The 14,728-nt window shown below is 33.8% G+C and overlaps 1 protein-coding gene across 2 annotated transcripts in view; it reads left to right on the forward strand.

Annotated features, from left to right (window-relative positions):
• LOC126880020 (biotin--protein ligase) overlaps positions 1 to 14,728 on the forward strand; it is a 223,977-nt gene that overhangs the window by 169,135 nt on the left and 40,114 nt on the right. For both annotated transcript variants that reach the window (XM_050643543.1, XM_050643544.1), the window contains exon 5: positions 10,130 to 10,280. In XM_050643543.1, the coding sequence (XP_050499500.1) occupies positions 10,130 to 10,280 (151 nt within the window). The remainder of the gene's footprint in view (positions 1 to 10,129; positions 10,281 to 14,728) is intronic.

A 14,728-nucleotide genomic window follows, 5' to 3' on the forward strand; every position in this document is an offset into this window, starting at 1 on the left:
TCTAGTAGTTCTCGAATGCATCATAAACAAGTACTTTAAGTTGCACATTACACCAACACACATGTAGACACGTTACCGTTGACGATCACACTGAGCGCCCAATCGTCCACCCGAAAAGGGTCCAGGTAGTCTCGTCCATTGGTTCTAAAAGATCCGTAGCGTGGGTTGTCTTCGCTTCGTGTTATATTTAAAGTATGTAAAGTAAGAATGAGATGCTTAAACGTAGTTTTAACAATATACAGTAGACTCCCTCTATAACGAGAACTGAAATGGCGGACTAATTACCTCGTTATAAGCGAATCTCGTTATATCAGACAACAATAATATTTTGCATACCACTACCGCTGAAATGTTTTGAAGCCTCTTACTACACTAGGGTGCCAAATTAACCGGACACCTTAAAAATGGGTCATTTTTGATGTCTCGAATTTCCTAAACCTGTTTTCCGATTTAAGTGATTTTTTAGTATGTTATAGCCTTATTCTTTAATAATATCGCTGTGCTGTAATAATATTGTTGCTAAACAGGTAAATTTTCATTGTATACCGGGTGTACCAATGAAACTGTGTTTGTTTCTCAAACTTCGCACCGCCCTGTGGATTATTCTAACATTTATAAAATACTCAAATTATAACCCAACTATAGCCTCATGTTTTCTCAACATTCTGTTTTTTGATTCCTTCGCTTATGTTGGACTATAAAAAAGTTAGGTATGTACTTTAACAGTTAGCCATGTTTTTCATCAATACAGGGTGTTTTTTAAATAAGCATGGCAAAATTCAAGGGATAATGCTACAGGAAAAAATAATGACAGTTTGCTTTATAAACCTATGTCCGCAAATGCTTCGTTTCTGGGATAGAGGGTGTTGAAGTTTTTCTTACAAACTGACGATTTATTTATTGCTTTAAAACCGGTTGAGATATGCAAATGAAATTTGGTGGGTTTTAAGACGTAGCTATTGTACATTTTTCAACACACAAGTAAGAATTTAATATTCACCATTGGCATACATACGGGTAATATGACCCGTAAAAAGATGGCTTGTTGTTAAAGTAGGTACCTAACTTTTTTTATGGTCTAATGTAAGTGAATGAATCAAAAAACAAAATGTTGAGACAACATGAGGCTATAGTTTAATTTTAATTTCAGTATTTTATAAATGCTAGAATATTCCACAGGGTCATGCGAACTTTGAGAAAAAACAAAGTTTGATTGGTACACCCGGTATACAATGAAAATTTAACTGTTTAGCAACAATACTATTACAGCGATATTGTTAAAGAATAAGACTATAATACCGGGTGGACCAAAAGTCAGTTAACGCCATCAAAAAAGTCACGAGCAAATTTGCGGCGTCTCCAAGAAAATATATCATTAGTACATTCTTTAACGGTAAAATATTGCAAAACCTCTAAATTTTAAAGAACCGCTTGGATTGACATGAAATTTGGCATACACATAGCTAATAAGTCAAAGAAAAAAAGTTATATTGTGTCGATGTGTGCTTTTGCCCTGGGGGTGAGTTTCACCCCTTCTCGGGGGTGAAAAAGTATATGTCCAAAATAAGCAGGCGCGGATCCAAGGGCGGGTCAATGGAGTAAATTGCCCTCTCCTTGAGACCTCGCCTGGTGTCTACTGACACTGTTTTTAAGAAATAAATTACGATTGAATATAATAGCGAATTTTGTGTCCTGTTGATAACTGAAACATAAATATGGCAAAATTCCTTCGAATCGAAAATTATTAGGTTTGTTCTAGCATCAGTTTCAAACGGTTTGAAACCATCAACGAATAGTGGACCAGCGCGAGTAGAGGGGATAGCACTGGTGACTGTATTATGTTTTCTCACTGACCAACTGTTTGCTGACGGTTTCTGACTAGTTTGACTGTTTGCTAGAACAAACCTATTAAAAGTTTTTGGAACATAATAAATGAAAAAGTCCCACAATAAATCTGTTTATTGCCATCTATTCAATTCAATGCCAGAGACCAGATAAAAATAGTAATCTTTAATAGTAAGCCGGTGCTATGTTACGGTAATTTGATCATTTAATAAAACCCCCTGAATAAGAGCCGCTTTTAGAAGCGGCTCTTATTCAGGGGGTTTTATTAAATGAAGTATTATGTAACAGAGACCTAAAATTGGCATTAAGGATCCGACTACTTCGCTGCTACGTGTTCTCGGTCTTACTGTATGGTGTCGAGTCTTGGACTATGAATAAAATCGATCTAAAGCGCAATAGAATAATTTTAAGAGTTTATTGGATAGAGAAGATTCGAAAATCCACAATACTGGAATGTCTCATTCATTATTTCTGTTCATTTAGTGAGAGGTCCCAAATATAGGTTGGATCCCAAATACAAAATATTATTCAAGTGAAAATAGCAGGAAAACGCAGTCCAGGACGAAGAAGAACTTCATGGTTGATTTAGGGTGGCAATAAATAAAATTAAGATAACTATGATGCTAACCAACGTTCTGAAAGGACATGGTACATGAAGAATAAGAAAATATCAGCCCATCCCGAAAAAGAATCCTGCGTACACCAGTCATGAGAAATTTTTTATTTCATTGCCCCCACCTTGCAAGGTTGCTGGATCCGCCGTTGAAAATAAGTTCGGAATTCGATAAACTGACTAATTATAAGCAACTTTTGTTCTATTCACCAAGTCAATACTTCGAGTTATTTGCGAGTGAATTTGTTCATTTTTAAACAAAATAACCACGTTTTTAGACGGTTTTTCGCAAATAACTCAAAAAGTAAGTACTTTGTCGAAAAAAATATTCTTAATAAAAATATAATTTATAAAAAAAAATGAAAAAAATGGTGCATATATAGGTATTAAGTCTGTAGACCCAGTACAAGCAAAGTTGTAGGTAATGAAAATTATAATCTGATTCGTCAAATTCCAAATCGAATATTTCATCGAGAAATAACCTAAAACGGAACACTTTACGGGGAACACTCATTTCAACTTTTTTAAAGTGTTAAAATTTATTCTTTTTTTTTTTTAAAACTTCTAAACTTAAAAGTAAGTAAGTTATGATCAAAATATTGTTGGTACCTTTTATTTTTTGGCAAAAAGAATCGCGTAAAGCACCAACTAGTTAGCATATCAAATAAAATTAATCGTTACCGCTTCACAAGTTCCTTTACTTATTTATTCTTTATACGATCTGTAAGTCTCAGCGGTTCAAAGTGCTTATTCTTGAAAAGGCTGTAGTTAAAATGGCTCGAACGAGTCACTAATCCCGAGTGTATGCAAACTTTGAACAGCCGTAGCGTAACCGATTTTTGTCTAACAGGAAAACAAAAAGTCCAAAATATTCAGAAAAGCAAAAGGTATATTTTATTACTTCTTGAGATTTTTGGTATTACTAATAATTTTTAAGTTATTTTGAAAAAGAGCATTTTTTTCAAAATTAAAAATTTTAAAAATTTTATTTTAAAACCATTTTTTTTTCAAAAATGAGCACGTTGAATCTATGAAACTTACAGATCATATAGACACAACATAAATAAAGCAATATGTGAAGCGGTAACGATTAATTCTATTTAAGTTGTTAATTAGGGGGTGATTTTCCCGATTTTTTATGCCAAATCAAAACGGACCAACTGAATTTGGAGCGTAATTTACTCACATTTGATGCCAAAATATTTTTTTATAAAAATGGACATAAAGCTTTTTAAACTCTTTAAAAAAGTTGTAATGAGTTTTTTCCAAAAAGTGAAATATAAAAACGTTGAAATATATTTATTTGAAGTTTGGCGAATATGAACCTAATTTTTTTTAGCTATGCTTCTTTAACTCTGCTTGTACTAGGTCTAGAGACTTCATGTATACACAATTTTTTTCACTTTTTTACAAGCTATACTTTTGCTAACAACGGTTTTTTCGATAAAATACTTACTTTTTGAGTTATTTGCGAAAAACCGTCTAAAAACGTGGTTATTTTGTTTAAAAATGAACAAATTCACTCGCAAATAACTCGAAAAGTATTAACTTGGTGAAAAAACTGTATAGAATAAAAGTTGCTTAGGCATTTTACCGAATTTTGGACTTATTTTGAACGTATGTTTTTCACCCCCAGGGCAAAAGCACACATCGGCACAATATCACTTTTTTTCTTTGACATGTTGGCTATGCGTATGCCAAATTTTATGTCAATCCAAACGGTTCTTTAAAATGTACAGCAAAAACCGTCAAATAATGTACTACATGCTCTGTGAAGGGCCTTGCAAATAATCCACAGTTACAAGGTATTCGATAATTTCAGCAATACGGTGCACCGCCTCATTACGGATTGCAAGTTCGTGAGTTTCTAAATGATCAGTTTAGTCATTGGATGGGGAGAAGAGACACAATTAAATGACCCGCGCCTTCGCCAGATTTGACGCCCTGTAATTTTGCCTTGTGGGGAGTACTTAAAGATAGAGTTTTTGCCAATTTGAAGTTCTCCGTGCCAACTTGGAAGTCTGTAGAAAGACTTATTTCACTGTGTATAAGCGTTGCCAAAAATGTATTGATGAAGGTGGTTTACATTTTGAAGATAAAATGTAAAGCACTCCTTTGTACCTACTTATTTACAATAAAGAATAAACGTTTTTTACTTCAGTTACTTTTGCTTTTATTAATATACAAAACGGTTAACTGACTTTTGGTCCAACCGGTATATTAAAAAAATCACTTAAATCGGATAGCAGGTTTAGGAAATTCGATACATCAAAAACGACCAATTTTTAAGGTGTCCGGTTAATTTTGCACCCCAGTGTATTAGGTGTCGATGGTCGATCAGTAGGTTGTAGTTTATTAGGTGTCGATGGTCGACCTCAACAATGAAATTTGGCCATCGTAAATTGTAAAATTTCTACAATATTCAATATCGGTAGATAGAGAAACAAGAAGGAAGAATTTTATTACCGGCGGAGGAATTTATTACAGCACTGGATTCAATAAGCACACAGATGTTGGGCATTCCTGTGTACAGGTAGTTATGGTATTTATTTATGTTAATCACCATACCAAAAACAGGTGTCTAATCTTGATCAACGGGCTCATTGAAGGATGATCTTTAGTTAATTGAAACACCAATAGCACTTAGCAATTTTATTAATATCGACTGACACCAGGGTAGTAAACCCTACAACCCCGAGAGACCGTTTGATGTACTGGTATGTTGCTTGTACGCGAATTAGTTGAAGACTATTTGATGCTATATATTGATTCTAGTGAACGAAGTTAAAGGCACTTCTGGCCTGGTTGAAGTGATTCTTGAGAATGATTCTAAAACGTATTATCTCTTGTTGGCAACATGAATCGGGTCATAGCCCACACGACAAAATAACAAAGGTTTTACTTAGTCAGCTAAATTAAATGTCCATTGCCAAAATATTGTTTATAAATTGCAACAATTAAACAAATGAAATATCCCGCACATGTTTAAATATGATAACAAATTGGTTCGTGTGATGTACGGGGTGATAAAAATATAAGTACTGTTCAATATCGGATATTAGTTCTGAATAGTTGGTATTGGACAACAGGTAAAGAAACATTCTTCGATTTCATTTTTCCTCGTTATAACCAAATATGCATCGTTATAGAGGTATTATAGTTCAATAGGAATTTCACGGGACATCTAGTGTACCTCGTTATAAGCGAAACCTCGTAATACCCGTGTTCGTTATAGAGTGAATCTACTGTACATAATTTTAAATAGGTTTTATCCACCTAGATTAATCAAATCGTACACTGTCGCCTGTCATTCTTACAGCATGTTCGCCCATCTGCCTTTTTACCACGTTTTTTATACTTCTTTCGTCTTTCGTTTTTCATATTTTTGTATTTTCTTCGTTCTTTTCCTATATCTTTGTCAATTTGTCCGGGAAAAATCTTGTAATCAATTTTAAACATATTTGCCGACGAGCTGGAGATCTAAAATTTTCAGGATAGCTTAGAACTCGATGACAATGCAATATTCAATGGCTTTTACATGGATGCATTGAGTTTTATCTGTAATTTGAAGACATTTTAAATTTTATATGGTAAAATTAGAGCTCACTTTTTTCAAAAGATGGCGCTACTAGTTTTCTCAATTTTCTAAATAGATTGCGTTACTTTCTATGTTATGTAAAATTTTCTATTCATGTGTAACCGCTAATGAATATTTAAAATTGCCTAAAATTGATCTTTCCATTTTATGTTATGTTGTTGTCCTTTGGACTAATTTTTCATGTCTTACTTTGTCAAATGGTTTTTCAGAATCAATGTAACAAACATGCACATCCACAATAAAAGAAAATAACATTCCTCTGGTTCCTAGTCTGTTTCTGAACCCAAACTGAATCATCATCATTCTCTTTGCCTTATCCCTATCCGGGGTCGGCTTCCCTAATTGCATTTCTTCACACAATTCTATCTTGGGTCATATCAATGGTTATCCCCTTTACCAACATGTCCTGCCTTATCGCCTCCCCCCAGGTTTTCTTTGGTCTTCCTCTCCTACTCCTTCCAGGAATCTGCACTTCAGCTATTCTTCGTATTGTGTGATTAACGTCTCGACGTTGAACATGACCAAACCATCTTAACCTATTCTCTCTTATTTTGGCATCAATTGGTGCCACACCTAGACTTCCCCTAATATACTCATTTCTAATTTTATCCTTCTTTGTCACTCCACTCATCCATCTAAGCATTCTCATTTCCGCCACATGCATTCCTTGTTCCTCTTTCTTTTTCACTGCCCAACATTCAGTTCCGTACATCATAGCCGGTCTTATGGCTGTTTTATAGAATTTTCCCTTCAGCTTCATTGGAATTTTTCTGTCACACAACACACCACTCGCTTCTTTCCACTTCATCCATCCAGCCCTAATTCTACTGCATGCATCTCCATCTATTTCTCCATTACTCTGTAATACCGATCCTAGGTACTTAAAACTATTGCTTTTCACAATCATTTCACCATCCAAAGATACCATTTTATTTGTAGTAGCTCCATCTTTAAATGGACATCCCAAATACTCTGTTTTTGTCCTACTAAGTTTTAAACCTTTCTCCTCCAGAGCTTGTCTCCACTATTCCAGTTTTTGTTCCAAGTCTCTTTCACTATTTGCTACTAACACGACATCATCAGCATACATTAAGCAGCATGGAATGATACCCTGTAGTTTCTCTGTTATCTGGTCCAAAACTAATGAGAATAAATACGGACTCAGCACAGAGCCTTGGTGCAATCCTACTTTCACATGAAATTTATCAGTCTCTCCCACACCTGTCCTAATACTAGTCGTTACTCCCTCATACATATCCCTCACAATCTTTACATATTCACCAGGGACTCGTTTCTTATTGAGTGCCCACCACAGAACCTCTCGAGGAACTCTATCATATGCTTTCTCAAGATCAATGAATACCATATGAGCGTTTGTTTCTTTACTCCTGTATTTTTCCATCAACTGCCTTATAATGAAAATTGCATCTGTTGTTGATCTACCCTGCATAAAGCCAAATTGATTCTCGGATATTTCGGTCTCTTCACGTATCCGTCTATCAATTACTCTTTCCCATATTTTCATGGTGTGGCTAAGCAGTTTTATAGCCCTGTAGTTTGTACATTGTTGTATATCTCCCTTGTTTTTGTAAACAGGTACCAGTATACTGCTTCTCCATTCGTCTGGCATTTGTCTGACTTCCATAATTCTATTAAATAGACCTGCTAGCCACCTTGCTCCTGTATCTCCCAATGCTCTTCATACTTCCCCAGGAATATCATCTGGTCCTACCGCTTTTCCTTTCTTTATTTTTTGAAGCGCTTGAGCCACTTCCTCGTTGGTTATTTTGGTGACCGTTGCTGCTACTGTCTCCGTTGACTCTACAGGCTGTCTGTCAAATTCTACATTTAATAAGCTGTCAAAGTACTTTCTCCATCTCTTTTTGACATCCCTTTCGTGAACTAATAGTATTTTATTATTTTCATCTCGGATACATCTAATCTGATTAAAATCTTTTGCTTTTTTTGCTCTCTGGCTATTTTATATATCTTCGTTTCGCCTTCCCTGGTATCAAGTTGATCGTATAGGTTTGAATACGCTTCTACTTTGGCTTTTGCTACTGCTACTTTCGCTTCCTTTTTCGCCACCGTATAGTTTGAAGATCTGTGTCGGATCTGGTTTCTTGCCATTTTTTATATAATTTTCTCTTCTCTTTTATTTTTCCTTGTACTTCGTTTGACCACCACCAAGTCTCTTTATCCTCAAACTTTTTTCCTGACGTTTTCCCAAGTATTTCAATAGCAGTCTCTCTAATACTACTGGCCATTTTTCTCCAAATTGTATTAGGGCTGCCTTTCATGTTCCAACATATTTTTTCTACTATTCTTCTCCTGAATAGACCTTCTTTCTCATCTTTCAGCAGCCACCACTTGATTTTTTGTGGTCCTCTCCGATTTTTTTGTTTAGTTTCGCTTTTTACTTCGATGTCCAGAACAAGCAGCTTATGTTGTTGGCTTACTGTCTCACTAACTATTACCTTGCAGTCCTTGCATTCACGTATGTCTTCGTTCCTTATCATGAAGTAGTCTATTTGGGATTGATGTTGTCCACTTTTGTAGGTAATAAGTTGAGTTTCTCTCTTTTTAAAGAATGTGTTAACAATCGTCATATCCAATGCTGTTGCCAATTCAAGCATGTCATCTCTAGCTTCATTTCTAGTTCCAAAGCCTAATCCCCCATGTATTGTTTCATATCCTGTCTTGGTTTGGCCCACATGTGCATTGAAATCACCTCCTATTATAACTTTCTCCTCTGCTGGAATATCACTCAGTACGTCTCCTAATTGATCATAGAAAGCTCTTCTTTCATTTTCACCCAGACCTGTTTGGGGAGCATACACACACAACATTCAATACCTCTATCAATTACAAATTTCACTGACATCATTCTATCACTCGTTCTTACAACTTCTACTACGTTATCTTTCATTTCACTATCAGCAATTATACCAACTCCCTTTCTAGTGTTACTACTCCCTACATACCAAAATTTGTATCCTTCACCTAGTTCTTTCGCCCTTTGTCCTTTCCACCTAGTTTCTTGAATACAAGCAATTTGAACTCTTCTTCGTTTGAGCGCATCCACTAACTCCAGACTCTTACCTGTAAGACTACCAAGATTCCACGACCCTATCCTGATTTTTCTAACCTGCAATGGTGTTCCCCCTGAGATAGTCCTCACCCGGAAATCCGAACGGAGGCTCATTTTACTTTCGGCACATTTTACCTCAGGAGATGCCATCATTTCAGTATAAGTTTTTTTATACAAGTAAGTTTTTTTTATATAAGTTTTTGGAGAAGGTCTTTTCATTATTATGGCCTGAAAAGATTTTGTTTGGATATCTGATGCCTGAATGCCTTTTCTATCAGCACCATACCCTGCCCTGCACGTTTAGCCAATACACCACCAATGCAACCAAAGTGCAGTATTACCCCACACCCCACACCCGCCTGCATTTTTCTGTATAGGCCAGGATTCCTACTGTAAGGACTGCACTAAAAGCCAATGTATTGTTGCCCGTATCCCGCCACCAGGAGGCACGTACTTTATTCGGGATACCGTGTAAACTGAATATCATGTATTAATTTTCCGGTTTTTTTATTTATACGGCAATGTATTATCTTCAAGAATAATCTGAGAACATAACCTATTAATGATATTGTTCTGTATTTACTGCCGTCTTTAGCGTTTGTATTTTTAGGGATAGCACAAAAGGTGGAGAGTAACCGTTGTTTCGGTATGTGTCCTGTTTTGTACACTATGTTAGACAAGTCTACTAAGGTTTCATCATTAATGCATTTTACTCTTTTTCCGTGATTTGGTTTGGACCTACTGCATATTTGTAACTAATTATTATAGACCCTGTATATTTGTAACTAATTTTAAAATGTGAAGATTACAGCTAGCCCCTATTTTTGTAAATAACTTTTTTTTGGTATTTCCTGTATAATAAACAAATATAACGAACTTTATCGCAAAAGTTGTCATTATAAAATTAAATAATTTTTATTATTTTGTATTGACCTTGGCTATTTTGGAATGTATTAAAAGTTAACATTTTGAATCTTCTTAGCTGTGGATGTCGAAGGTCTGCCCACTAGAATAAAGTACGATAAAAGGTTTGCCAAAGAAAACGCTTTAAAATATTCGTACGCCCCAATATATTGGACAAAGTTTGTAGATAGCATTAAAGAAATTTATGGAAAAATTAGAGATACAAAGAAGTAAGTAATTTTAATCTATTATATCATCATCGGCATCTACACGCCTAGCAGAGAGATTACCACCTTCTTTGAGCTCTTGGGGAATCAGTCCGCATTAACATTTTGGGTCTTCCTCTTGGTCTGCCTGATACTGGTCTCGATCTATTATATTATCGATCTTTATTTTGAGTACCTAATGCGTTGGCCATCCTACATAATATATCTTTCAATAAACCAGATAGGCGAGCGGCAGCAACCCGTAAAATTACGTTATACCGGCCACGAAAATCAACTTTAAGGTCAATGACCAATTTTGGTGGTTCTTTATGTTTTCGAGGTCGCTGAAGAATTGGTGGAACATGTTTAAAAATCAAATTTTATGCAAAAATGCGAAAAATCAATTTTGATGATTTTTCAATTTTATCTCGCTGTATCTTTGCTTGCTGTTAATATTTCCTCTTGAAAATTTTACTGTGTCATCTTTGAAGTAATTAGATAACAACGAGCATTGTATAAAAATGTTTATAGAAATTAAAAGATGAGTTATTAATTTTTAAACATTTTGTCGTCAGATTTCGTTAGTTTCATTTTTACTTAAAAAAGTTAAGTGACACACTTTTTAGCTTATAATTTTAACCAAAACAGCAATAACACATAATTTATGAAGAAGTTTTCTGAAAAATTTTTAGTCAAAATATGTAATAGAAAAAAGTTACGTGACTTTATAGACGAGCGGCACACCACAAAAAACGCTTATTTCTCGAGATACTGTGTGGTGTGATGACCACGGTGTGGTGAATGGCTAATTTTGGTCACACTTTATATTTTTGATGGTGGTAAAAACGAAAATTAGGTTTAATTTGAATTTTACGTGGGGGAACAGTGGAAAAATCGAAATTTTACCCTAAAAATTAAAAAAAATTAAATCACATATTATGCGTTTAATAACTGTTTCATTTTAATATTTTTTTCTAAAATTTTTATATGTAGTATATATATTTCTTACCTTTCTGAAGACAATGGTACCTGTTTCAATCTTTCTGAGTCATTATAGTAAAAGTTATGAATTGTTTAAAGTGAAAGGTGCGCAGATTCCTGAATTTCAAAGTTTAATCGCAAAAGTTGAGTGACAAAATTTGAAATTTAGCTTTTTAATCAAGTTTATGTTAAAATATAGGGTACAAAGAATAAAATGTTTTATATAAAACAAATAATGCCACTTTTAATTTTAAGAAAAACGTGATTTCATTTTCTTTTTATTTTTAGGGTAAAATTGCGATTTTGACCATGTTCCTCCATCTAAAATTCAAAATAAACCTTATATTCGTTTTCAGCACCATCAAAAACATATAGTTAACATTAAAAAAATAAACGTTTTTTTGGAAGGGTGCCACTCGTCTATAGTCACATAACTTTTTTCTTATTACATATTTTGACTTGAAATTTTCCAGAAAACTTCTTCATGAATTATATTTTATTGATGTTGTAGTTACAATTATAAACTAAAAAATTTATCACTCAACTTTTTTGAAACTAACTAAATCTGACGACAAAAGGTTTTAAAATTAACAACCCCTCTTTTAATTTGTGTAAACATTCTGGATAAATCTCGTTGTCATATAAATACTCGAAGGATGATACAGTAAAAATTTCAAAAGGAAATATTTACAGCGACCAAAGATACAGGGATTTTTGCATAAAATTTGATTTTTGAACATGTTCCACCAATTCTAGATAAAAATAAACTTCATATTCGGATTCACCGACCTCGAAAATAAAAAGATTGACTAAAATTTGCCATTCACCTATCATGGTCGCTTTTTCGATTTCTAAGCCTCAAATTAGGGGTGTGCCGCTCGCTTAAGAATCTACAGTTGAGATTTGATCTCGTGACAGCATAGGATTTTGTAGTATGTATAATATTCATGCAACACATCTCAAGCTATCTTCTGCTTCTTTTGTTAGTTTACTTTTGCTTGATGTGCCTATCCGTAACGAATGTTGGAGAGCGTCATGGCAATCTTTATAACCAAGATGTTCTTCTTCCAGGCCCTCGCTTTCCAAATATTTTTCCTTGTAGGAGGGTAGTTCTGGATTCATTTCTCATATCATAATGTGTCCGAAGTATTGTAACTTACGAGATCTGATGGTGGTCAGTACATCCCGGTTCTTCTTCATTCTTCTTACACCAGGGAAATAAGGCAAAAATATACCATGTTCGGGACAATTGAGCAGACAGGTTGCAAATGGGTTTTTTGGATACTATATACCTAATACATTATAAATACAAAAATGTCCGTCACAGTTTGGACGAGAAATTTAGTTATTAACAAATAAGGGCAAAAATGAGAGTTTTTTTCGTTTAAATCGCTACAGGTAAAATGGTAAAAAAATGTCTGATTTATAATATTTTTCTTTTAGTAGATGAGCCAAGGTTTAAAAAGCGTTTTTTGAATTTAGGTCCGATTATTTGTTGCTTCGGATATTGCAAAATAAAACTAAAATTTCGAAAATAAAAAATTTGCTATAACTTTTGCGAAAATGAATTTAGGACTTTCATATTGCATGAAAAGTTGAGTCAAACAGTCCATACAATGCACAAAAAAATTTAAGACGATGCCTCAATTAGTTTAAATTTTATTCAATTTGTTTATCCCAAAGAGCTTTTTTTTCGCAATGTTATTGTTCAGAAAATAATAATGATATAGCAATTCTGTGAAAACAACATGAAAGAAGAATAGTCATATTTTCAACGCATTTAAAAAAATCATTAAAAACTCATTTTTATCACTCAGAAAACATTTTACTAAAATAGAGTCATTTTTGGCTTATAAACAATTTAAATAACTTTGTTAATATTGACTGTAGGCTAAAACTACAATGTAATTTGAAAAACTGGTATTTTTATACGAATTTTCAAAGAAAAACTTTTCGCCTAGGTTAATTACGGTCAAAGTTAGCCACTTTTTTTATTTAATTGACGGCTACTTTGTTTATAACAATTAAACAACCCAACTAGCGCCATTTTGAAGTTGAAGATATATAGGTTATGTGTAAAAGTTTGAGTAAACTTTGAACCTCAACAGAGTGGTTAATAAAGCTTTAAAATGTTGTCCGAACGGAATTAATTCGTGGTCGGTGGAGGGGAATTACTAAAATACGTGCACTCAAAAAATGAAACTGATTCTGCAAACATATGCTGCGATTAATATCGCTGGAACTTGTTGATGATTTTGATCAGAATTTTTTTAATTTGTATGTACTCGTAGTCTTATAGAGTACGTTATGTACACACAACCCCACCTAACATTACAAAATGTTAGGGGGAACTCCCCTTATCACTCAGGGATATGAAAAATAGATTACGACCTATTCTAAGACCTACCGAATATACGTATATAATTTCATAAAAATCGGTCAAGCGGTCTCGGAAGAGTATGGAAACTAACACTGTGACAGGAGAATTTTATAGATGTATAGGGGTTGGCGATAGAAGAGTGAAAATTAAGGGTTGTATGTATTTTTTAATTCTACATCATATAAAATTAAGGTAGATAATTTTGTCCAAAAAAATTTAAAAAATATCAGGGGGCTACCCCCCTTATAACTTATGGGTATAAAAAATAGATTAAAACGTCTTCAACGTCCTACAGGATAAACGTGTAGAATTTTATATATGTTACAGGAGAATTTGATGTATATAGAAGTAACTGCGAATTAAATAATAAAAGTGGCTATCTTTGAACCTAATTAACCTAGACAAAAAGTTTTTTTCTGAAAATTCGTATAAAAATACCAGCTTTTGAAATCCTAAAGTAGATTGACTCTATAGTCAATATTAACAAAGTTATTCAAATTGTTTAGAAACCAAAAATGACTCTATTTTACTAAAGTTTTTTTTGGAATGACAAAAACGACCTTTTAATGATTTTTTTCAATAATTTAAAAATATAACTATTATTCTTGCATGTGGTTTCCACAGAATTGCTATGTCATTATTATTTTCTGAACAATAACATTGCGAAAAAAAGCACTTTGCGATAAACAAATTGAATAAAATTTAAACTAATTGACGAATCGTCTTAAAATTTTTTGTGCATTATATAGAATGTTTGACTCAACTTTTCGTGCAATATGAAAGTCTTAAGGCCATTTTCGCAAAAATTACAGCACATTTTTTATTTTTGAAATTTTAGTCTTATTTTGCACTTTCCGAAACAAAAAAAGGTCGGACCAAAATTCAAAAAGTGCCATTTTAAACCTTGGCTCATCTACAAAAAGAAGAATATTATAAAATTTTTACCTGTAGCAATTTAAACGAAAAAACTGCCATTTTTGACCCTTATTTGTTAATAACTAAAATTCTCGTCCGAACTGGGACGGGCATTTTTGTATTTATAATGTATTAGGTAAATAGTACCCAAAAAATAAATTTTCAAACCTGGCTGCTCAAGTGTCCCGACAAAACC

This window comes from Diabrotica virgifera, chromosome 2 (genome assembly GCF_917563875.1).
Source record: "Diabrotica virgifera virgifera chromosome 2, PGI_DIABVI_V3a".
NCBI classification, from domain to species: Eukaryota; Metazoa; Arthropoda; class Insecta; order Coleoptera; family Chrysomelidae; genus Diabrotica; species Diabrotica virgifera.